We start from the raw sequence: 25,297 nt of genomic DNA, 5'->3' as shown, positions 1-25,297 counted from the left end.
GCCTCTGACTCAGAGTGCTGAGATAAAAGGTGTGCACCATTATGTCCTGCATTTCTCATTTTCCTAGAAGGAACTCTGTGTGTGTGTGCATGTATGTGTGTGTGTGTGTGTGTGTGTGTGTGTGTGTGTATAGTACAGTCATCAGGAGAAATAAGATTAAAATCTTTGTGACAATTCTCCAGTTTGGCTCCACTATGCATAGCCACCCAAATAAAATGACTTATCCTATTTTTATATCATATAAAAATAGCAGAATCCATTGGAAATGGACATGAAAAATGTTATCATGAAATGATATACAATCTGAGGACAGAGCCTTGGGAGTAAAGAAAAAGAAAAATGAAGGGCCTGAGAGGTGCAGAGAGGGAAGAGTGACATGGGCCCAGACACTAAGAGGACATGAAACAGACACAAGCACAGACAGAAAGACACGCAAGGAGAAAGATGGGGAATTAACAGTTATCAAGTATCATTTGATTAAAACTTCCAGCAGCTTTTTTTCTACTGTAGATTTTTCAAAGTTCCAGATATGTAGAGCTGATGTGCATTTTTCAGTCTGTAAACAATTACAAATTTGTATATTAAGCCAGGCCATAATAATCCTTGCTCATGTAGAGAAGACATTTATATACTTCACTACATAATAATTACAGATTATTTTGAAAAGCCAACAGAAAAAAGCTAGTCAAGCAATTTAACTTTGTCCTAAATAAAATATTGTGTATTGTCAAAGAAGAAGTCAGTAAAGGGTCAGATACTTATTAATGTTTTTCCTTCCATACTTATAGAGAAAGATGGTTAAATAAAATCTTCCCATGAGTGGAAAACATTACTGGAATTAGATTGCACACGTGTGCGCACACACACACGCACACATACCTATTTAAATTAAGACTCAACTCCATTGGTATATAGTAAATCAAATCCAAAGCACTATAACCTCCAGTTTTTAAGAACAGAAGCGAGTGATAATGTGGGATCTAGCCAGAAAGTCCTCCTTTGTGAGTCACTCTGCCATATGGCCCCAGCAGCATTTTCAATTCAGGGAAGAGGCAGATGTAAAAGCCTCCTGGGCTGCCCACTGCTGAGACCCACAATTTATCTCTGACCATCTAGTTTCCATGTGATTTCAGGAGCATCAATGCTAATCACATTGGAAAGCTTTATATAAACATTCAGGCTGAGAAAGGCAAGCAGGGGAAAAGGTCAGAGGTATTTAACATAACTAAGCAGGCCTGGAAGAACACAACAATAAATAAAAGGAGAAAGGCTTATTCAATTTATTGACGTCAGCCTCCCACAACATACTTCTACCATTTTTCATATTCACTCAAGTAGCTAGCCTTAACTCATCTGAGACTGAATACATTTTCTCTCTCTCTCTCTCTCTCTCTCTCTCTCTCTCTCTCTCTCTCTCTCTCTCTCTCTCTCTCTCTCTCTCTCTCTCTCCTGAACTGCCAGAAGTTATAACTGTAAATAAAAACCAGCAAGGAAGGAAGGGGGGAAGGAGGGAGGGAGAGAGAGGGAAGGAAAATAGACCATAATTGGCTTAACAAATGGCTTATTGTAGTTGATCTTCTAGAAGTAGAAAGGGGGAAAGGGAACTTTGTTTTGCCTTTCATTTCTTCAGCATTGTCAAGACATGTGCCACCATAGCCAAGGTCCATTTATCAGTTTGTTTGTTTGTTTTTTCCTTTCCTTTGTTTATTTTGACACAGGGTTTCTCTGTGTAGCCCTGTCCAGAAAAAAACAAAAACCCCCAACCCTATAAATGTACTTAAATGTCTTAATTTTTTTTAATTAAAAAACTTGTATCAGCTACTAATCAGCTGAATTCTAGGATTTGTCTTATCTCCAGAGAAAGAGAGAAAGACAGAGAGGCATTTTATAATTATAAAAGACTTAACACAAGGCCTTTGGAATTGACATTATGGCACTGTACAGAATTATGAATATACTTCTCCACTGACATATAGAGGTGTTAGAAATGCTGCCCATATAAAATAAGTTTCATTAAAAACAATGAGCAAACCTATGACCCAGATCTAGTCTCTAAATAAAAGGAATCAAGAATCCTTAAATAATAGTTGATTCGAGGGCTGGGGAATGGATAATATAAACCTAGAACATTTTATGACTCTAAAGGGAGAAAAATGTACAAAAAGATAATGGAATTTTGTCAAAAGTACAAAAGCCCTTTCTTAATAGGCTCAATGAGTAAAGAAAATTATAAATAACAAAATGAATGATAGCTGCATTAAGTTTTATGATATGCAATAAAAATCATTAGTCCATTGTAACATTTAAAAAAATGGAGTTAAGAAAGAGATCTTTCTTACAATAAATGCCAGTTAACAAAAATAGAAAATAGAAAAATTATAATTGACACTAACATAATAAATGCATAAAAGTTTGACTAAAAGATGCTAAAGTTAGTATGGAAAACTGTGAGATCATTTGCAGTGTTTTACTTTTCCTAAGAAAACACAGAAGGTAGCTACAGCGAGAGAACCCAGAAGACATTACCAACCCTAAAATGAACTAACTATAAGCCCATTAATGTGAAGGGCTGAGAAGGACACAAGACCAATTCTGTGATATTTCTGCCCAAAGCCATGGCTTAGCCCTATGTCATGGCTCTAGCACCAGGGAGACTGAGTAAGGACAATCATTGAGAATTCGAGGTCAGCCTGATCCACAAAGTGAGACCTTATCTCAGAAAATAAAAACAAACAAAAAAAAAAGCATGACCTCATTCTAATTGTAAAATAACATTAGCCAAACAGATGGAAAACATTTTACAAGATAACTAACAGCCTCTTTAAAGAGGTCAAAGTCACAAAAGGGAGGAAAGATTCTAAGAAACAGGTTGGAAGAATCCAAGCAGACATGTGTAATGTAAGATGCTAGTTATGAGATTAGAAAAGGGGGTAACAGAAAAACTGTTAACAATTCATAAGGCTGCAAAACAGATCAGCTAATTGTGTTAAACCAGTATTAATTGCCAAGTTGTAAATATTTTTACTATGGTACAAAAGATGCTAAAGTGAAACTAAGTGAGTTGTACAGAAGAACTCTTGGGTTCTATTTCTGCAACTTTTCTTAAATTTTAAAGGTAAGCTTTAAAGAAACTACACTATTACAAAAGGGTAAGTTATACTAAGTGGCTCCACTGTGGCATTCTACTTTGAAGATTAAAAACTGTGTGAGATATGTTCTCTGTGCTTATGGTATGGGTGTACCTAACTGGCACACTGCCTACAGTAACACACCCTTAGAACCAAAGCACAAGCGATCATAGACGGTACAGCTGAGCATTACACTCAACCTAACATGAAAGAGGAGCACATAAGAGTTTTCTGAAGGCTTACTCTATTCAAATTCCATAAAGATATGCTCAGACAAAGAAAGTAAAACCGAGAGCTGAAGAATTAGGAGTGCAAAAAAAGAGGGAACATGGCATTTATTTGCCAATAAAGTCTTTTATAATGCTTTCATTGAGGCAGATGATAGAATACTCATTTGGAAAGTAGCTGAAGTTTAAAACTTTATTGACAGTTTCACAATGTGTTACTCTGACAAATAATTTGAATATTCCTTTGTCTTCCTCACAAATTACAGATAAACTAATCATGTCTATTAAAAAAATACAGTCACCTCCTACTTCTCATCACATACACAACACAAAGAATATATACGTACATATTTCCTTCAAGATTTTATACTCTTTTCTTTGAGATAGAGTTTTACTGGGTAGGCCTGGCTAGCCTAGAACTCAATATGTATATCAGGCTGGCCTTGAGCTGACAGCAATTCACCTGTCTCTGATGTCTTTGAAGTGCTGGATTAAAGGCATGTGTCACCATGCCCAGTGACTTTATATACTAACATAAGATCTTTGCAGAAATGAATGCTTTTATTCCCATTTTAAAAATCATTTCAGCATAGGATTATAATATGCAACACTCCTATTAATAATCAAATGGAGCAGAAGATGGAACCCAAATGTTCAGAAGAGGATGGGCTAAGAGCAGAGAGAGAACACGGGCACTGGAGTATCTGAGATGAAGCCTGGTTGTGATTTACTAACTCCAGGATTTCAATCAAGCTCTTTACCGCTGTGAACTTTAATTATCATGCCAAAAAGAATGGTCAAAACATAACCTGAATAAAATGCTTATTAACCCTATGATAAATCATTCAAAAACATCCGCTCCTTCCACAATTCATGAGGTACTCTCTGAAAACATACCGATTGAAGTTAATGTCTGGGTAACTAGAATACTCCGACTTCATCTTGGCATTCCGTCGCGGGAATGTGCAGAAGAAAGCATTAGCTAAAAGACTGGCGATCTGTTCCTGTGACATTGTGACAGAATGATTCATCTTCTGTTTCAGGAGTGGTATTGGCTGATGGAGGAAAACAAAAATACAGATGAGAAAAGCAATAATTAGTTTAGCAATTTTGAAGACAAAGATACCAAATCACATTTTCTAAATTAAGGCAGGAATAATTTCAAGCCACTCTAGAGCCCTTAAATCAGCAATACTGTGAAAGTCAAGGGCTGATTATCAGAGATGTTGGAAAAATGTAATCATCCAACAAGGTGCAGATTTCTAACCAATAATGACACTGAAGAGAACACAAAACATTACTTACCAGTGAAAACCAAGACTGCTTCAGCAAATAAACATCATGGTAATACCCATCAAGGGTAAATAAACCCTTGTAAATATAATTTTAAAAAGATGGAATAAACATGCAACCCTGAGTTTAACTATTATTGTATATGTTATGTTTTACATTAAAAATGTTTCAATGAAGTACTTTCTCTTATTGCTAGATAAAGAATATGATTGAATAAACAAGTCAATTCCCTCCTGTTCTAAATCAAACTACCTATTGTTAATTTCCTCAGGAGAACCAAATACTAAGCATTTAATAGAACATGTGAAATCTGCCACATAGAATTTACTATATGAAACTTGTAAGAATGAAGGCATTTTCTACATAATAAAACATCCTAAGTCAGGGATGATGCAGGTCATTTTCCTTTAGTGTTTTAATCTAAAGTATCTTCTTGCACCAACCCCAACATCACAAGCTGTAAGTACAACACATAGGATCTGAGCATTGTGTTCAGGGTGCTTTGTTCTAATTTAAATGCTAAAACTGTGGTTTCAAATATATGCTGGTAAAATGAAAGACCATCATCTACATCACCCCTGAGTTGCAGAGTTTAATCAATCCCCTTAGAGTTTGCACTCAGAACAAACAGAGCTGCTACCACACAAGTCTCAAGCCAGCTGCCTCAGGGGATCCATCCTGGTCACATCCACTGAAGGCACAACCACGTGCAGTTAACACAGCAGAACTGCACCTTCCAAAGTAACAGGAAACACAAGCTGCTGCTGCAAGAGCAACAGTTGGATGGTAAGAAAAAAAGTTAAATTTACAATTCAACTATTTCTTCTAAAAAAAAATTCAAGGGTAAGCAAACAAAGGAATCAGAAAGCTCACACTGATCTCTATCTCTATCTTCTCTTCAAAACATGTATTTACAGCCAGGCAGTGGTGGCGCACACCTTTAATCCTCCCAGCACTTGGGAGGCAGAGGCAGGTAGACTTCTGAGCACAAAGCCAGCCTGGTCTACAGAGTGAGTTCCAGGACAGCCAGGGCTACACGGAGAAACCCTGTCTCAAAAACAAAACAAAACACCCCCAAAACATTTATTTACAAGCCAGCTTTGAGTTCACTTAAGGCCACAGAGTATAAATTGCTTAAAACACTCTTCTGATTAACTCTACCTTTTTGTTTGTTTTGTTTTGTTTGTTTTTGGAGATGATTCCACCTTTTAACTATAATTTACCAAGTTATTAATAAAAATTTATTTCAATAATTAGTATTTTAGGCTTAATTGACTCCATATACAAATATTTATCCTGTCAAATAGTTTAAAAAAAAAAAGATTAATTTTTTTTTGTTCTATGGGTGAGAAGAGCTGCAATAGAAGCTCACACTTAGTAAAACAAGAGAGTAGAAACCTTTACTGGCAAACCGGCTAGAAAAAGTAACAGGGTAAATACTAAAAGGTTCAAAATCTGATTCGTTTGATTTTCTTTTTAAGAATCTAAGGTTTATCTTTTAGATTTGGCTTATAGTGTGTTAGTGTGGCAAATCATTAAATGCAAGCATATACAATTCAACTTGTCAAAAACATAATTCTACTTCAAATTGAAATGTTGATTATTCCCAACAGAGAACAACTTTTCTGTAAACAACAGAGCTCAATCGAGATTAAAACTTTCTCCCCATCAGTTTAGTAATGAACAAAGAGAATCTAAGCCAGGATGAAAAGCTACACACACATAACTTGTTGCAACTCTAAGCAAGGAAAGTAAGGGAAAAGGATGAAGAAGGAACATTAGCAAGCAGCTTCCAAGACAAGTAAACTGTTTTAAAATACATTTCTCTGTTTAATAACAGTAATCTTTATTTCAGACACAGTACATTGCTAAAGTGAAACCCAAGTTAGGTAGCCTTGAAAACACCCCAGTAAAACACTAATGCTAATGAACATGGCATAATGGAAAACATTCATCTTGACTGAAGAGAACATGGCCTCAAGTAGGCATCTGGACATGTTTAGGATATTTGTGGCTATCCCCAAGGTATGTGCTTATAGTTTTAGGTGTGCAATGAGTACTTTCATCCTATACACCCAGAAATAGTTCAGCCTAAAATATTCACAGGGCTCCTGTGGAACAAGTGTTAGCAAAATCCTGGCTAGCAATAAAGTACAGGGAGCTGAGCCTAGAAATAGAAGGGAAAGACAAATTCAGTATGGTGAAAAAAACACATGAAGAAAACTATAAAACACAAAACCACAACCTTCTATAGAATTTAGAAGTGTGTTCATAAGCTCCTTAATACTTCTTTATGAAGTGGTGTCTCCAGAGACATTCCACACCCATGCATACACACACACACACACACACACACCCATGCACATGCACACACACACACACACACACCCATGCACATGCACACACATATACCCATGCACAGACACACACATACACCCATGCACATACACATCCATACACACACATACATACACACACACATGTACACACATACACACACATACACACACATGCACACATACAGTACTTAATTAGACTCAGTGGGTCAGAAAAAAAGGAAAAAAAAATGAGTATATGATGTTGAGAAGGTAATGGGGAGGGTATCGGAAAGGAGGCCCTGAGGAGACTGAAGGAGAGTATGACCAAAATATATTGTTTACATATATGAATTTCTCAAAAAAATAATGAAGATTACATTAAAAAAACCTGGAGGAGTCTACTTTCTTTCCTCCCCAAAATGGCTTAGACTAAATGACTATCTTCCTATAAGCAGAAAACAAGCAGAAGTGACAAAGGATAAGACCTGGCCCCGAAAGGCTTCCTGATGCTCTGAGGAAAGTCGGCTACCAAGGAGACCTAAGCAGCACAGGCTTTAGATGGCCACAGTCCTCGCTGACTTCCTGACTGCAACCACAAGAGAGGCTATAAGCCACACTTACTCAGCAAGTTGCTCTTAAATTCATGACCAGAACAGAAACTAAGATGGTGCATGTCTACACAGGGTTTTTCTGTGTAGCCTTCGCTGTCCTGGAACTCGCTCTGTGAACTAGGCTGGCCTTGAACTCAGAAATCTGCCTGCCCCTGCCTTTCAAGTGCTAGGATTAAAGGTGTGCACCACTGCCACCTGGCTCTTTTAGTTTAAAAAGTTAAGAAATACCATGAATTCAACTATTATAGCAATGTATCATTTTGTAGGAAGATGAGAGATGTAGGTAGTATTAAATAATCTCAAAAAATATATCACACCAGTAGTTTGTTTTACAATAATGATTTCTAAAAGACAATGTTTAAACAAACGGAGGGAAAGGAGTCTGAGTAAACAAACTGCAGCAGTCAGGAAGCCGCTGGAAATTAAGTGCAGCATCTGTCATGCTCTCTGGCAGCGTCCTCTCACCTCTGACCTTTCCAAAGCAGCAAAGCCGGCACACTCTTCAGCAGAACCCCCTCCCCACCTCTGCCACGTGAGTTACATTTACTAACCTGGGTGCAAATATTTGGCAGACAGAGTGCAATTTTCACCATGTCTGGTAAAATGGACTGATATAAATGTTGGGCCTCTGCTTCTTCAAGTACCTGAAAACCAATGAAATATATTGTGTGAATTAAGAGTAGTGAATAGTAACTAATGGACATATATTTGTGCTAATTCAAATTATTGAATTCCCACTGTAAGGTACAGTATTATTACCAACAAATACATACCAACAGGTCCACCAGGAACTTACAAATTCATATTGTTTACCTAAATGTCTTCCAAAATCAAGTCTCTCTCACATAACAACATTCACCAATAAATGTAATATTTGTAAAACCAGTAAGTTAGCTCAGCAGGGAAAGGCACTTGCCATGAAGCCTAATGACCTGAGTTCAATTCTCAGGCCCTATATGGTAGAAGGAGAGAACCAGTTACTATAAAATGTCCTCTGACCATATTCACACATGTATGCACACACACACACACACACACACACACACACACACACACACACGCACCATACACATAAATAAAAAAAATGTGATTTTTTTTTAAATGTAATACTTGTAAATAAAAAATCTGCACACTCCACCTTGGTTATGTCAGAGGACCCATTTAATTTCAACAGTTATTAACATAAAAGCACCATAGTTACTCTGAAGTATACTATCTGTGCCCAAACTAAACCACTGACCACAAAACAACGAGGTTCTTTGTGATCCTAGAATTCCCCCTTGTTAGGTCCATTTCCTGTATCGCACCAGAAAGCACACCAAGATGACACTCATGGTCCATGCTTACCTATTTTTCAACTCTACAGCAAGATGATTATTATTCTAGGTGAAACAATAAGCAGCAGTAAACCTAAGTACTATTTGTCAACAACCACTGTAAGAAGCAGGACTGATGAAGCTAAAATAAATTTGGTAGCATTAGCAGGACAATGAGGAGGCAATAATAAGCCTTCTACTGGCGGTGATGGGATCTGAAACAAAACCAAGACCTATATATGTCCTTACAGGAGAGAAAGTCAATACACTAAAAGGGATAGATATGGTAGCCGGCCACCTGTAATTCCAGCACTCCAGAGGTTGAGGCAGGAGGACCATTACAAGTTTTAGGCCAGCCTGGGCTACAAAGTGAAATTCTATCCAGTTCAGAACAGTTAAGTGGCTACATCTTTATAAGTCTGCTATAAACAAAAACTAAATGGCCTCTGAAGGAATTGCTCTGCTGCATACTAACTTTAGATATGTTCTAATCTTCTAGCTCTTTTCTGACTCATCTGCATATACTCTCTGTGCAAACTATCTCTTAATAACTGTCCCAGTAAAACTGAAAACTCCCTTTCTTTACTCTTTCGTCTCCCCCATTACCTGCCCCTACCCAGCACTGCTCTCTTAAGTAGCTTCTCTTTTCTCTCTGTTCTCAGAGTTGTGCGTATCGTATTTGTCTGCCACTCAGTTAGACATCACTTTCACACATGGGTGCTTCCTTCTACAAACAAAATTTACCTTCATTGTTTGGGATTAAGGTGTGTGCTAAGAGCATGTCTGTACTCCAGCCAGGGGGATTAAAGGTGCTAAGGGCTAAGCCAGACCCCAACTAGAAACAGTTTTTTTCAGAAAATAACACAATCTCCGTGTTCTCAGTGTGATCAAATATCCTGAAAGGGTATGTTAATAGTGTTAAAAGTGTGCATGTATCATTTTATATCATTCATCATACACATACACCTGTAATCAAACTAAGACAGAACTGATTATTACAAAACAGAACTTTTATTATTCAATTTCACTCACCCTTATTCTCACTGACGCTAACACTAGCAACTACTAATATATTTCCCATTTCCATAATTTTATGTCATGAATTTTATGTCATGTATAGATTCAGTCTATGTTCCTTCAAATTGACTTTTCATTAAAAAAAAAAGTCTCAGAGATTTAGTAAGGTTGTTGTAGGATCACCCTATCTCATGGATGTTACTAATTACTATTATGTGACTTAAACATACCCTAAAGGAATATTTTGCTTTCCAGTTTTGGGGGCTTTAAACTGCTACGGTCACTGCATCCTCCAAGGGTTTATGTGTTGGGAGACTGGTCCCCAGTGTGGCACTGATGGGAGAGCATATGCAACCATTAGGTGACTGATCCTATTAAAAGGTCACTGTGAGTGCTATTCTTATGAGGCATTAATGTAGTCCTCCTGGGTCCTTAAACTAATTCTCAGAAGAGCATTGTTATATAAAAAAAACCTTTCTCTATCTCCCCAACTTCTTGTCTCACCACGTCTACTCCATATTGCCATTTTCATGACAAAGCCTAAGAGGCCCTTGAACCTCCAGAACTGGACCAAAAAAATGTTTCTTTTCTTTATAAAGTACCACTCATTTCTAATTTTATCTGTTTCCTTTCTCCTTCCTATGGATTACTTTAGAACAGTAGAGAATTTCATTTTTATATGAAAAACAAATAAATCTTCAGATTGCATCTTTTAAAACAGTAAATTAAAATAAATATACACAGAATACCCAAATGCATACTCTTTAGTTTCCATATTAATCTTTTATTACTTTTGCTTCTCCATTTGTCTATATGTACAAGAATTTACTTTTAAATGCATTTTTAAGTTACATCATTACATTTCTGTTTATCCATAAAATAAAAGTAATTCCTACAGAATTACAGGATTTTTAACAAATAGCAGGCATAATTATGATGATACATTATGCAGCCCCCTTCCTTGTTTAACATTTCACACACCCTGCCACTAGTTAAACTTTAGGAATTTGTTCTCATCTCTGTGTGATGTTTTCTCCCACATGTTTAGTGGTCTTTCCTCCATGACTCTAGCTGAACACACACACCTGTAAGAGCAGTTATTACAGTTTATAATTATTTTATTAGTTTTTGTCCCCTTACCTGAAACGTACAAACATTGACCATATAAGGACTGTGCTGTAAGCATCTCAAATCCTCACTATCAAGCACAGTATATAATACTTTTCATTTGCTGAGGAAGAGTTGACTGACAATGGAAAAGCTGGGGATATAGTTCAGTGATTGAGTCCTTGCTTATCTAGCATGTTCAAGGCCACTGATTGTTCCCCAGTACCAGTATACACAGTAAAACAAAGTTAGTGGAGCTTGGGAGTTAGTAGACCCCAGTGAGTAAAGTATATCCATACTCATGAGAAACTGAGTTGGATGCCAAGAAACCATATTTGAAAAACAAAGGGGAGCAAAAGCAATGCAAGAGAGGCAGAAAAACAAGTGAAGTGACAGTTGGAGCCCTGGAGTTTGCTAGCCAGCTAGAGAAGAGTAGATAGCAAGTCCCAGGACCCTGTGAGAAACTCTGTCTCAAACAACAAAACAAAACAACTAAGGTGGATTGCTCCTGAAGAATGGCACCTGAATGTGACCTCTGGCCCCATGTACACACATGCACATACAGGTGTACACACATACAGACCCCCAACCAAACAGAAGCCCACATCAGTTGGTGGTCATGAAAGCACAATTTGTCCCAAAAGAGCCCCACAAGACAGAAAAACACAAGAACACTCAAGAGGAAGTAAAATTCAAAGGTAAATCAGTTGTTTTATACTAAAAAACTGAGTGGCAGACATTAAGATTAGATGCCAGGGGTTTTCTCCCACATCACAATGAAGAGTATTTTAATGAATGGAGTGCTAACTTAGAAACTCGAAAATGAGCTATAGAGCCAGATGTACATATATTCTCTAATACAGGAGACCCTTAAATTCTTCCTTTCCTTATGGAAGTGGAAATGGACAATCCTATGGCTCTGCTTAATTCCCAGTTATGAAGGTTCTAATATAATAGTGCTTGATGAATACTATAGCTCCATGCACAAACTCAAAGTATATCTGGTAATGAGCCAGTTATTCACAACTATTTTGAAGCCTCTTTCTTTTAAAAACAAAAACAGCCGGGCGTGGTGGTGCACGCCTTTAATCCCAGCACTTGGGAGGCAGAGGCAGGCGGATTTCTGAGTTCGAGGCCAGCCTGGTCTACAGAGTGAGTTCCAGGACAGCAGAGAAACCCTGTCTCGAAAAAAAAAAAAAACCAACATCCCCACATCAGTAAAGTTCTGAGTCCTACTGACTGATCCAGCAGGACCACCTGTATTCATACTCCCTCTTAACCACTAAGCTACTCTAAACTCAGGCCCTCGTCTTTTAATTTTTTTAAATTGATTTAAGTTTTATTGCATTATGATGAGAAAAGATACATGATTTCAATTTATCTGAATTTGTTAACATTTAAAAACATATTTTAAGTAAATAGAATTACATCACATTCTTGTTCCCCTTTTGTACCCCAATGCCTCCCAGAGAAACCCCCTTCAATACCTGCAATACCTTTTGGGGTTTTTTTATATTTCATATTCTTTAAAATTTATAAAATATTATAACAATAAAAATGAGTTGATATAAAAATTGTTTGATATAAAACAACAATCAATTGAATAGTCTTATGTAGATGCTTATCTACAGCAATACTGAAAATACATACATTTTTCTCAATATAAATTTTAAATAACTCCAAACATTTTAACTGTATATTTTAAAATAATACATCACTACTAGTATTTTTTTTAGATGAACATAAATAGATAAAGCCTTTTGTTTGTTTGTTTTGTTTTTAGTAGAGTTTAAAATCTTGGCTCTTACTGTGGTACAAGCCCAAAATAAGAACAATTTTTAGACACTGGAGTTCATTGTAATAAGGCTGTACTTCAATGACCCTCACATCACCAGAGGATTTTACCTCCCGAGTAGCTAAGCTAAGAGTTGACAGTTCTGCTGCACCAAGGAATGAATTGTAGACACGATTTTTGGATACAGACTTCCTGCTATGGTCAAAGCTATTTGACTGGAGTGATTGTCTTCATTCCCAGCCCAGAGGGTACAGGTTACATTCATTTAAGAAATGGTGTGTGTATTAAGATGGTCTATCCGTGAAGTCATTCACCAACTGTTTCAAGGAACAATGGTTCTGCTTGGAGGGTGGCACAGACATTAGGTGAGGGTAGGATATGGCTCATTGGCTGTGATGATTTTGAACAGCATTCATCTCAGAGAAAGAGTAACTTATAAAAGTCCTCTTCTTCAAAATTGATACAATAGTTGCAAACATCAAGCAATGCATTCAGTCTCACTCTACTGTTCTCTTACAAACAATCTCCCAAGTTAATTGTTTACATTTCTTTTGGCTGTATAAATACATTTGAAATCTGTAAGCTGTTTTGAAAACCAAAGTATAGAGTAAAAACATCAAATAAACAATCCTACTAATAGAGAGGCTGAAAGGAGAAGCCTGATTTCAAGACCATTATGTGGTACACAGCAAAACACTATCATGTACAAACAAGCAGAAAGTGTACATGGATTGTACAATATTGGACCTATTTCTCCAATTACCAAATTAGATGGAATACTGGATGACAGTCAACAAATTTCTAATTCCTCATATTTTTGGATTTCAATCAATTAGGATATGTTGGTAATATTAATTTTCACATTAAGATATTAAAAAAAGTAATTGTTACTTCCTGTTATTTTTGTAGTTAGAGGTGGAATTATGTTTGTGTGGGTTTGTTGAAAGATTACTTTCTTGTTTCTTCTAGGGTGTAGTTTTGCTCCTTAGGTTGTTATTTTCCATCTATTATCCTTTATAGGGCTGGATTTGTAGAAAGATATTGTGTGAATTTTGTTTTGTCATGGATATCTTGTTTTCTCCATCTAAGGTAATAGAGTTTTGCTGGGTATAGTATCCTGGGCTGGCATTTGTGTTCTTGTAGGGTCTGTATGACATCTGCCCAGGATCTTCTGACTTTCATAGTCTCTGGGGAGAAGTCTGGTGTAATTCTGATACGTCTACCTTTATATGTTACTTGACCTTTTTCCCTTACTGCTTTTAAAATTCTTTCTTTGTTGAATGCATTTGGTGTTTTGATTATTATGTGATGAGAGGAATTTCTTTTCTGGTCCAGTCTATTTGGAGTTCTATAGGCTTCTTGTATGTTCATGGGCATCTCTTTCTTTAGGTTAGGGAAGCTTTCTTCTATAATTTTGTTGAAGATATTTATTGGCCCTTTAAGTTGGGAGTCTTCACTCTCTTCTATACCTATTATCCTTAGGTTTGGTCTTCTCATTGTGTCCTGGATTTTGTGGATGTTTTGGGTTAGGAGCTTGTAGTGGCTAGTCCTGATTGTCAACTTGACTACATCTGGAATGAACTACAATCCAGAATTGGAGGGCTCACCTGTGGGCCTAATCTGGAGACTGAGAGATACAAGTTTCTGACCTGGATCTTGTCATCGAGATCTTGAGGCACAGTGGCTATGAATCCTAGAAGACAGGATGATCTCCCAGTTCAAGGTCATCTGGGATTGAAGGTGTGATAGCACATAGCTTTAATCTGGGCCACACCTTTTGCTGGAGGACAGTGGAAGAAGGAAGGCTCTCTGCTTCGCCTGCTTGCCTTGTGGGACTGAGCAACTGCTAGATCCTTGGACTTCCATTCACAGCTGCTGCTGACCATTGTTGGGAGTTGGACTACAGACTATAAGTCATCAATAAATCCCTTTACTATATAGAGACTACCATAAGCTCTGTGACTCTAGAGAACCCTGACTAATACAGAGCTTTTTGCTTTTTTTTTTTTTTTTGACTGTTGTGTCAATGTTTTCTATAGTATCTTCTGCCCCTGAGATTCTCTTGTATTCTGTTGGTGATGCTATGATTCCTGATCTCTTTCCTAGGTTTTCTAACTCCAGGGTTGACTCCCTTTGTGATTTTTTTTTAATTGTTTCTATTTCCATTTTTAGATCCTGGATGATTTTGTTCATTTCCTTCACCTGTTTGATTGTGTTTTCCTGTAGTTCTTCAAGGGATTTTTGTGTTTTCTCTTTAAAGGCTTCTAGCTGTTTACCTGTGTTCTCTTGCATTTCCTTAAAGGAGTTATTTATGTCCTTCTTAAAGTCCTCTATCATCATCATGAGAAGTGATTTGGGATCTGAATCTTGCTTTTCCGAGGTGATGGTGTGTCCAGAACTTGCTATGGTGGGAGAATTAGGTTATGATGGTGCCAAGTAACCTTGGTTTCTGTTGCTTAGGTTCTTACGCTTGCCTCCCGCCATCTGGTTATCTCTATTGCTACCTGCCCTGGTTAAATCTGACTGGGGCCTGTCCTTCCTGTGATCCTGGTTGTGTCAGAACTCCTCAGAGTCAAGCTGTCTCTATGATCCTGTGATTCTGGGATCCTGGGCCCATGAGAGCTCCAGGGAGTGGAGCTTCCTCTGGGTGTTGTGGGAGTGGCTGCAAAATTTGTGTCCAATGTCTCCTCAGAGCACCAGCCCAGACAGATGAGAAGCAACCGGTGCCACTGGACTGGCGGAGTTCCTGTGTGCCTGGGTCCTGCTGGCCCCAGTTACTCCCACTGTTGGGACAGATGTTGTGTCCTCCTCACCTCTGATCCTCTGATCCTGGGCATGTTAGAGCACCTGGGAGTGGAGCTTCCTCTGAGTGTTGTGGGACTGGTTGCAAAATGTGCGACCAAGGTCTCCTTCATCCACTCTTAACAGGAATGCAACATGAGGTAACTGTCCTGCTGCTCAATCCCCTTTGGTTTCTGCCTAAGTATATCCTGATGTGTCCCTGCTCTGCTTGAAAGCTTTCAATGGTTTACATCGCCTTTTGAATATAATACAAACACCCTCATTTAAAATATTTATGTATCTACATAATATTAAAGATTAATATTAGATAATTAAGCTTTAGATGTCTACCTAAATATTAAAGTATTTAGCCTATCTTGACCTTGATGCTTATCTGGTCTTATTTAGCATAGCATAAAAGCTGATATCCACACAGACACATATCCACATAATTACATACTGCAGCTCAACTATTCAGTCTTCCACAGCACCAACTTATACTTCCATAACTGTAATGTCTTTCCTTAAATTCTATACAATTTTCTTGCTATCTTGTTTAAATAATAATTGTTTCAAGGTCCATGTATTTTTCCTTTTTAGTTCTCTCCTACAATTTTTGTGTTTTTTGTTTTTTTTTTAAATAAGAGCCTTAAAATTTTCTGCTGTGTGTTGTTATTTATGGACACGCTTTCAAACACTTACTGGACGATCCTTTAAGACAAGATTAATGGCTGGTTCCCCATGTCTAGAACAGTGATGTTTGTGCGTAACAGTGTTAATAAAAATACTTTAACAGCCATCTATCTCACTCAGCTTGTCTTCCTTTCTATTGCCCAGAGTCTCTACAGCTTAGACAAATTGCTACAGCAGGCTCTTAGAAGGTGGCTGAACTGTTTAGAGGCTCAGTCTTCTATAATGTATCTTAAGCCTACTGGAAATTTCACTAGCATATTACAAGTCTCTTCAGGAGACAAGTTCCTATTTCAAAAAATTAAAAAGTAAGTCAAAATTACTAAGATGTTCCACATTAACTTATTCTTTAGGCATGTTTCAGAGCACAGAGAAATTAAACATTAGAGGAAAAAGAAAAATGATATCACTAAGTTATGTAAGAGCAAAAAATCAGCTAGAGAAGGTAAATGTTTCTAACATTTATCTGTGTACAACTCAGGCTGACACTTTGAAGAGAGGAATGTGACAGCTTACAAGAAAACAAACTTACTCATTCTCCTTAATTTTTGAAGGCTCATGAAAGTCTGACAGGCCAGCCACAGGGTGATCTCTCATGTGTATCACCCATCACAATTATGGCTTCAATAACAACATTCTCTAAATTTTAATGCAGTATAATTGGTTTCCAGGAAATATCCAGTCTTATATTTTCATATTTAAGAAGGTAAGCTTCACAAATTAGCAGCTAACTAATCTGTAGCTCTGAATAAGACTGTTCAAACTTTATTTCATAGCATCAAAAGAGCTATAAAATAAATGCAATGGCAGAGAACAGATGTTATAAAGGCCGAGTGACCTCAGGGATTTGCAGTAGAGAAAAATTACATACTGCCTACAGAGCCACCCCCACTCTATACTTCCTCTTTTTCCTTTGTTAATGAGCTATACATGATTTCCCTAGTATCATGACTCAAGCCTGGGAAATATTGATAAAAATCACAACTCATTAAAGTGTGTGAAATTATATCCACTAAAGAAAAAAAAAGATATTCTGAATTTTAAAGTATTTGTCATTTCACAGATATAATTTACATTTGTCCTTAGACTAATTTGATTGTTATCTGCTCAAATACTATTCTTTCTTTCTAGCTGGGGGTAAGGAATGGGGAGGGCATGGTAGGCAATGGAATCTTTCTATTTCTAATTGGTAAATTCTTTATTTCTGTTACTACAATTACTTTCACTATTATCATTTGACTTACTAAGTAGCTTAGGGCAGTTATTTACTAGACATTGTATATGTTAGAAAACACTAAAAGCTAGGCAACGACAGGAGTTTTTGCTGACTAGTTTTATGTCAACTTCACTCGGGCAAGAGTCATCTGAGAGAAAGGAACCTCAATTGAAAAAATGTTCCCATAATATCTGGCTCCATAGTATTTTCTTAATTAGTGATTGATGGGGGAGGGCCCAGACCATTGTGGGTGGTGCTAGAGGTGTTCCTGGGCTAGAGGTCCTAGGTTCTATAAGAAACCAGGCTGAGCAAACCATGAGAAACAAGTCTGTAAGCAGCACCCTCCATGGCCTCTGCAACAGCTCCTGCCTACAAGTTCCTACTAAGTTTGAGTTCCTGTGCTGACTCCATTGATGATGAACAGAGATGTGAAACTGTAAGCTAACTAAATCCCTCCTTCCCCAAGTTGCTTTGACAGCAGTTTTTCTTCATGGTAGTAGGAACTCTAAGACAAGATTATATAAAGAGAAGAGAAAGAGCTCTGGGGAAAACATGGGGTCTTGTCAACCCTATTAGCAAGACAGTAATAACTACTAAACACTAGCAGCCCAGCTAGATATAGCTCATGTTCCAGCTTCCCCAAAAGGGTTTCAAACACATATTCTATAAAAACTATGCACTGAATTGAAAAAATAAGGGAAGGGGGTGTGCGCGGAAGCATTAAAGGCCCAACACACAGTATAGAAACACAGATGGGGGTCAAGTAAAGAATCATTTGGACACTACCAAGGAACTAGGGACAAGATGATACTCAGATGACTGTGTTGCTCTGGTACATAAAATATACAGTCCTCCCATAGATTTCATCAGAAGGCAGCATCTTACTTCTAGGCTCAAGGAATCTCTTAATTGCATGAAAACTACTAGAGGAAATGAAACACAGACAGAATGTTAGAGATATTCTTTCCTCAAGTCAAGATAGTTTGTGGTTGGATTATGTCTCCAAGATTGTTGACTTTTACCCATTGTCCCTAAAAATCTTTCCAAACACAAAAAAGGAATCAGCCGTTAGGCCATGCTCACCATTGACTATCCAGTTTTTAAGAAAGGGCAAGTGATAAACAGCTCTAACAGTCCCAGTGTCCTCTACATGCATATCAATCAGGGTTCTTGCCTTTCGGCCTACCAAACAGGCGGTGGTTTCTACTATGTAGTGGAGAATGCTTTGTTCGGGTCTGTACTACTCTAGCTACTTTAGCCTGTCAACTTCAACCATATGCGTTTTGTAACAGCATGTAGCTATCCACCTACAACTTAAGTAACTGTTCTTTGGCTTCCAAAGAGTCTTCACTGCAGGGCGGTGGTGGCGCACACCTTTAATCCCAGCACTTGGGAGGTAGAGGCAGAGGCAGAGGCAGAGGCAGAGGCAGAGGCAGAGGCAGGTGGATTTCTGAGTTCAAGGCCAGCCTGATCTACAGAGTTCCAGAGCAGCCAGCGCTACACAGAGAAACCCTGTCTCAAAAAAAAACAACAAAAAAAGAGTCTTTATCAAACTATTCAAATATCACGAAATACCTATCTCATGGACTCTACCTGGCATCTTCTGGATGGAAATTCAGATGGTTGAGCTTGGGCCTCAAAGCCACAATAGGTGTTTCTGGCCATTTGGAGTCTATTCAGAGAGCCAATTCTGCACAGCTACTTCCTAACAGATGATACATTCTATTTTGGAGGAAGCTCATTAAACTCAGGAAGTAAATAAACAGGTCAATAACTTCAGTTAGTCCTTGAAACTGACTAAACTGACTAAGGCCCCTCTCTCCCTATATTTATATAAATAGAGGGGACTGCTTAAAGTATTCTCTCAGATCAGACCAGCTGCCTAGAGTGGACAGAACACCTGAGCTGCCTAGAAGAGACACTTACCATCCTGCTCAGCTGCCTGTAAGTTGTGTAGTACACTCCAAGTTTCCAACTTTTGAGAATGGTCACCCAAGCTAAGGAGGACTTGATGATGTGTCTACTTTGTAATCACTTCTGTTCCTATAAGTAACCCCAATAAACCCACTGGTTCACCAAGCTAGACTTTGATGGACCTTACTTTTGGGTCCCTATCTGGAGTGACTAGATGTTTATACAAAGTCTCATGAAAAACAGTGTCAGACAATACTCAAGTTGCTACACAAAGCACTCGGCATGCAACAAGATCTAGACTAACCTCCACTCAAACCAACACTCATTGAAAAAACAAAGAGAGAAAAGAGAACAAGGAGAAAGATTTGCTTTCAGATTCCACTAAAGCCCCCTTACAGCTGCTCCTAAACACATCTGCTTCTAATGAGTTTTTCATTGGCATTAATTTCTTGCTTTAGGAAATAAGCCATAAAGGACTTAAAATTCAAGACTTCTATGGATAGGACAAATTTCACCATATGTATCCTAATTTCAAATAACTAACAACCAATTTGGGAACACTCTTAGAACAAAATACCTCCACTCCAGTTCTTGAGACAAAATAGGACTTTAATCAAAAAGTCACACTATCACTAAGGCTCAATTTATTAAAAATGAAGATCTTTGCAGTTTCATAAAGTGAAGGTCTTTCCTATACAGTATTTACTGTATAATCACTATTTTTCATGCTAACACAAACTGCATAGTTTGTACTTTTAAATGTTTTTTGCACTCTATGAAATACTTTAAAAATACTTTTAAACTTTTAATTTTCAAGATATTTAAATGACAGCTTACCAAATTTATAATGCAATAAAGAAATACATACAAATAAAGAACTGTACATACATATTTAGAGTGCTTCATTCTTAATTACATAATATTAATAAACAAAACTACAATATGAATGTCTCTTTAACTAAAGCTGAAACAAACCTAACTCTTAAAAGGTTTGAGGGTGCCTCCTGGTGGCAGATTATTTAGAAGAAAAAAATTCATTAGCAATTAAGACAAGCACTATTACAATAAAATATTTTAATTCATTAAACTCTACTTAGAAACATGATTATTTCAAGTAATATATCATCTAGGAAAATTCAAGCTGTGATAAAAAATGCTAAGAAGTAACAGTTCATCTACTATGTCTAGACCATCAAGTTGAGACCATCAAAGTCCCTTCCTTTTGGCATTGAAACATGTATTTAACAATCATAGGGTCATATCTACTGACTCCTCTCTTTTCTGTTCTAGTTGTCAATCTGAGATCAACTGTCACCTTATACAATTATTTTCAAATATCTCAGAGATTGTGGCTCAAAGCTCACACTTCCATTGATGGAGTCATGAATTATAAAATACCAGTCCAGTCTGAGAGGAGCTTATTAGCCTCAGGAGAAATATAGATATTTTATACAGAACATGAGAAATAAAGCAAGTGCAGGGAGAGGAAGACAGTACTATGAGCACACAGAACTTTTTTGAAGAGGCTGAGAGGATAGAAGAGACACCAAATTCAAGCTGAGCCTTAAGGATGGAAGGAGTAGAGCAAATAGCTTACCAGAGAACTACAATGAGGTTTTTAGACCATAAGGTGAGGAATAGGAAATGATGCCATAGAGGTGCACAGGGGCAACACTGAAGAGAAGAGCACAGTACACAGGGTCAGCTAAACAGCCACTGCAGTATACCAACTGAGCCATAGCAATATGGATGAGACAGTGCAATACACAGTAGGCTGAGCATCAGGAGCCTCAGGAGAGATAATCACAGCATCAGATAAGATGAGGGGATGAAGAGTTGACAGGAACTAGAGGCCGAGGTCAGCTAAAACGATTAACAAATTCTAATTCCATGTAGCTTCACTTCTGTAAGCCAGACATGGTGGTGCATGCCTTTAATCCTAGCACTTGGGAGGCAGAAGCAGATAGATCTCTGTGAGTTTAAAGCCAGTCTGGTCTACACAGTAAGTTCCAGGCTAGTCAGGGATACACAGTGTGACCCTGCCTCTAAAACCAAGATAAAACCACTATCTCCACCAACAAAACCCCTCTATGCTTTGGTTTTCAATCCTTCATTTGTAAAACAGCAATGCTTTAACAACACATAGCTATGGGGTAGTTGTGAAAATTAGAAGAGGAAGAGGATACTACTTTATACCACACAAAGTAAAGCTCTCAAAAATAAGGTCTGCCACTGTCTCCATCACATAGCTACAGAGAATGCAAATCTTAGAGAAGACCGAGCTAAGACTGAGCCTGGAATACTCTGTGGTATGTATGCAACAGGCATATAAGAAAGAAAATCAGGGTTTCTCTGGCTGTCCTGGAACTCACTCTGTAGACCAGGCTGGCCTCAAACTCAGAAATTCACCTGCCTCTGCCTCCCAAGTGCTGGGATTAAAGGCATGTACCACCACTGCCCAGCTTGGAAATGGTTCTTGCTTTAGAAAATGTCTTTTTATAGTACTCTTCTTATAATCAAAGAACACCAATGGCAAACCAGGAACTATGACACTGCATTTACAATAAGGAAATACATAATGGGTTGCAACATACAATATTAAATGCAAATTAATCTAATAGGAATTAAGGCATCACATCAAACTGGGTACATAAAATGCCAAAAACAAACAGACAAACAAAAAAGTAGCATAGATCATGAGAGAAGTAATTCTACGGTGAGATCAAAGCATGGAATCATCATCCTTCTAACAGAGTAGGTGTCTGAATAATGATGTCAATACCAAAGCCACATTTAAAAGGAACAGCTACTTACTATTAATTCAAATTAAAAAATGAAAAGATAGCAGACATTAGTATACTAGATTAATTTCATTATTAGAATACAGAACAAACTCTACTGAATCGATTTCCATTTTTGAATAACCATTACATCTGATACCCTTATGCGCCAAGTGATAAATGCAATCTAGTATTTTACAGTCAGAAGATAACTGACTTCATCAATGACACACATGGAGAGCTCCCTTAAGAATGAGCTACTGAATTTCAAAGCAAAGTGCCTCATTTCAATTGTATCAATGTGTCATATGGGAGGGATATAAACTACATTTAGAAGAACCATGAATACAGATCTGACCCATACACTAATGCATGTAAACCCAGTGTGGAAGTGACAATGGAACATGGCATAGTCCATATGAAAACCTAAGAGCTATAATTTATCTGTTTTAATATTTTAGTGACTCTGATTAGATGCCTTTTGGCTTCTACAGTTCTCATGAATTAAATTAGCTTGTGTTGTAAAGTAATGCAGACATTATTGATTCCAGAGACTCTGAGTCACCAAGGGAAGAAATCCAAAAAGGCTACTTCCACTGAACTCCAAGTTAGAGGCTTGAAAGCTACAGAGATAAAGACATTAGCTGTAGTCTTATGAAACATCCCAGGCTGCTTTCATTTGATTAGGGATTTGCTACGGGCTCTTCAAGTCAAACAGAACAAGGACATTTACAGTTTTTAAGTGTTCAAGACATATCCAGAAAACAGATTATCTATTAATAATTCTAAATCAGAAGCTACAAAGTATGTGTTCATTAACAAAAAGCATATTTCTATAGTACCAAAAAGGAGAAGGAGGAAGAAGAGGAGAAGGGGAGGAAGGGGATGAGGAAAAAAAAGAAAACCCTACAATGCCAAAGGGCTACAATGGAGAAGGCCAACATCCTTGCTGATTATTGGATACAGAAGTCTGTTTAGATTTGAAACAGTGGTCACCACAACTACTTGTCTTGGGTTAGTTTTTTTTTCAAACTATTTTAAAGACCACTAACATTCAGTAAAATATTTATAGAAAAATCAGCCAGGAGGAAGGGCAAATATCTTCAACACACAAAAGTTTCTAAGCATTTTGATATAGTTACCAACCCACAATATTCTGGAATATAACTGGAATATATTCTGGAATATATCCCTATGATGCATAATTACATTGATGCTCAAGTGACAAATATGCTCACACTACTGACTTTTATGCTATTTAATGATGACTGACTTACGCTAAGTTTTGCTTAACATAGCACATAATTCAACAATGACACCCAGAGGCCCACTGGCCACTTGGCCCACTTGCAGCAGGAGCCACTACAATGTGCAAGTATATGGTAGAGAGATGGGAAAGAGAAGCTGAATGGTTTGAGCACTGTGAAGAGAGCATTTCACTGGAGATGTGAAGGTGGAGATGAACAGCCTGAGGTGAGTAGCCTGCTCTACCACCAGAGGCTATGATAAAGTCCTGGCTCATGCTGCCACTGAGGGACATGTCTGGGTCTATGACCATGTAGCAGCAGGGGTTGGTCTCAATGTCTGTGGTCCATGTTACCACCAAAGGCCATGTGGACATCCCTGGTCTGGGCTACTGTCTGGGACCATGCTGATGTCCACGGGCTGTGCAGAACAGGCCCCATCCATAACTAGCTGTGGCACTCAAGAGGTGGTCCCTCCTGTGTGAAGCACAGTAGAGCTGATCCTGGTGGAGGGGGTGTGGGTGAGCTGACCCTAATGGCATGAGCTCAGGAGAGCTGGGCCCTGCACCTCACCTAGGCAACCCAGCACAGCTGGCTATGGTGGCATGAGCGTGGGTAAGCTTAGCCCCAAGGGCATAAGAGTTGGAGAACTGGTGGGTTGACCAACCCAGCTACCACTCAGGCCCAGATCTAAGGCTTTGAGTTGACTCACTCCATCTATGAAATGCTGAAGCACAAGAAGGCACAGGTCCTGCAGATCCAAAGCTATAGGATCTCCATGACAGAGGACAACAGGATTTCAGAAAGAAGTCCTGGTGAGGATCCAATATTAATAGTGTAGAAAAAGCCAGAGGCCTCAAGCCAAACCAATGACTCATAGCAATGCACATTTGCAAGTAAAGAAAGTGTGGACAAGACAGTATACTATGGGACACACTGTGATACACTGCAGCGTCCCTGATGATTTTTTTATTTTATTTTACATTTATCTTCTTTAATGGGGAGGATACAGGGCGAAGAGAGGATACAAAGTTAAGAGATGAGTGGGATTGCACTGCATGATATGAATTCACAAAGAATCAATAAAAAATTTCTAAAAACGTAAGGCCATTAATTTCCCCATATGAGAACTTTGCTCAGCTACTTTACTACAAGTTTTGCTGCTTTCCTGGGTTTATCCTCATGCTCTGCTAGTACATCATAACTGTAAGCTTCTCATAATCACAAAACTTTAAAAAGTCTTATTTAGGTATAGGTATAACAATACATACTTCCACCCAGGAGACAATAAATTGTGTTGGGCCTACTTTAGAATCTTAAAATTTAAATTTTAAAACTCAGAAAAAAACAATAAACTAGCCGTAAAATTTATTCCATTAATTTGCATAAATATAACCCTTATCTACTATTTAAAGTAAGTAAAAATGCCAGTTTATTACTGATAAGTTTACAGTCTTTCTCACAGGGAAAGAGGCTTTAAGTAGCCCTTCCCCAACAACTTACAAGACAACAGCCACGTGTACAAAAATCACGTTTGGTATTTTTAAAATTATAACAAAAGCAAAATCTGTACAGCTTCTTTTTCCTTTTAAGTGATTTAATTTATATTTATATGTTTGTCTCTATGTGTACATGTACATGTACGCAGGTACCCACAGCTCAGAGAGAGATGTCAGAGTCTGTTGGATCTACGGTTACAGGCAGTTGTGAACTGCTGGCAACAGAAATCTGGTCTTCTGAAAGAGTAGCAAAGGCTCTTAATTGCTGAGCCATCACTGCAGTCCCCCAAATACACACAATTTCTAAGTTGCAATAAAGATATTTTATATGTTCAATCAAGGTACAGACTTTCTATACTTA

The 25,297-nt window shown here is 37.9% G+C and overlaps 1 protein-coding gene across 4 annotated transcripts in view; it reads right to left on the bottom strand.

Annotated features, from left to right (window-relative positions):
* Parg (poly(ADP-ribose) glycohydrolase) overlaps positions 1–25,297 on the bottom strand; it is a 114,747-nt gene that overhangs the window by 60,086 nt on the left and 29,364 nt on the right. For all 4 annotated transcript variants that reach the window (XR_004116266.1, XM_031362024.1, XM_031362025.1 and 1 more), the window contains 2 exons: positions 8,129–8,221; positions 4,253–4,410 (listed from right to left, as the gene is read on the bottom strand). Coding sequence is in view for 3 of the 4 variants with exons in the window: in XM_031362024.1 (XP_031217884.1) it covers positions 4,253–4,410; positions 8,129–8,221 (251 nt within the window). In the remaining variant the exon portion in view is untranslated. The remainder of the gene's footprint in view (positions 1–4,252; positions 4,411–8,128; positions 8,222–25,297) is intronic.

The sequence above is a fragment of the Mastomys coucha genome, unplaced genomic scaffold (assembly GCF_008632895.1).
Source record: "Mastomys coucha isolate ucsf_1 unplaced genomic scaffold, UCSF_Mcou_1 pScaffold9, whole genome shotgun sequence".
NCBI lineage: Eukaryota > Metazoa > Chordata > Mammalia > Rodentia > Muridae > Mastomys > Mastomys coucha.
This window is presented reverse-complemented; position numbering and strand designations above follow the sequence as displayed.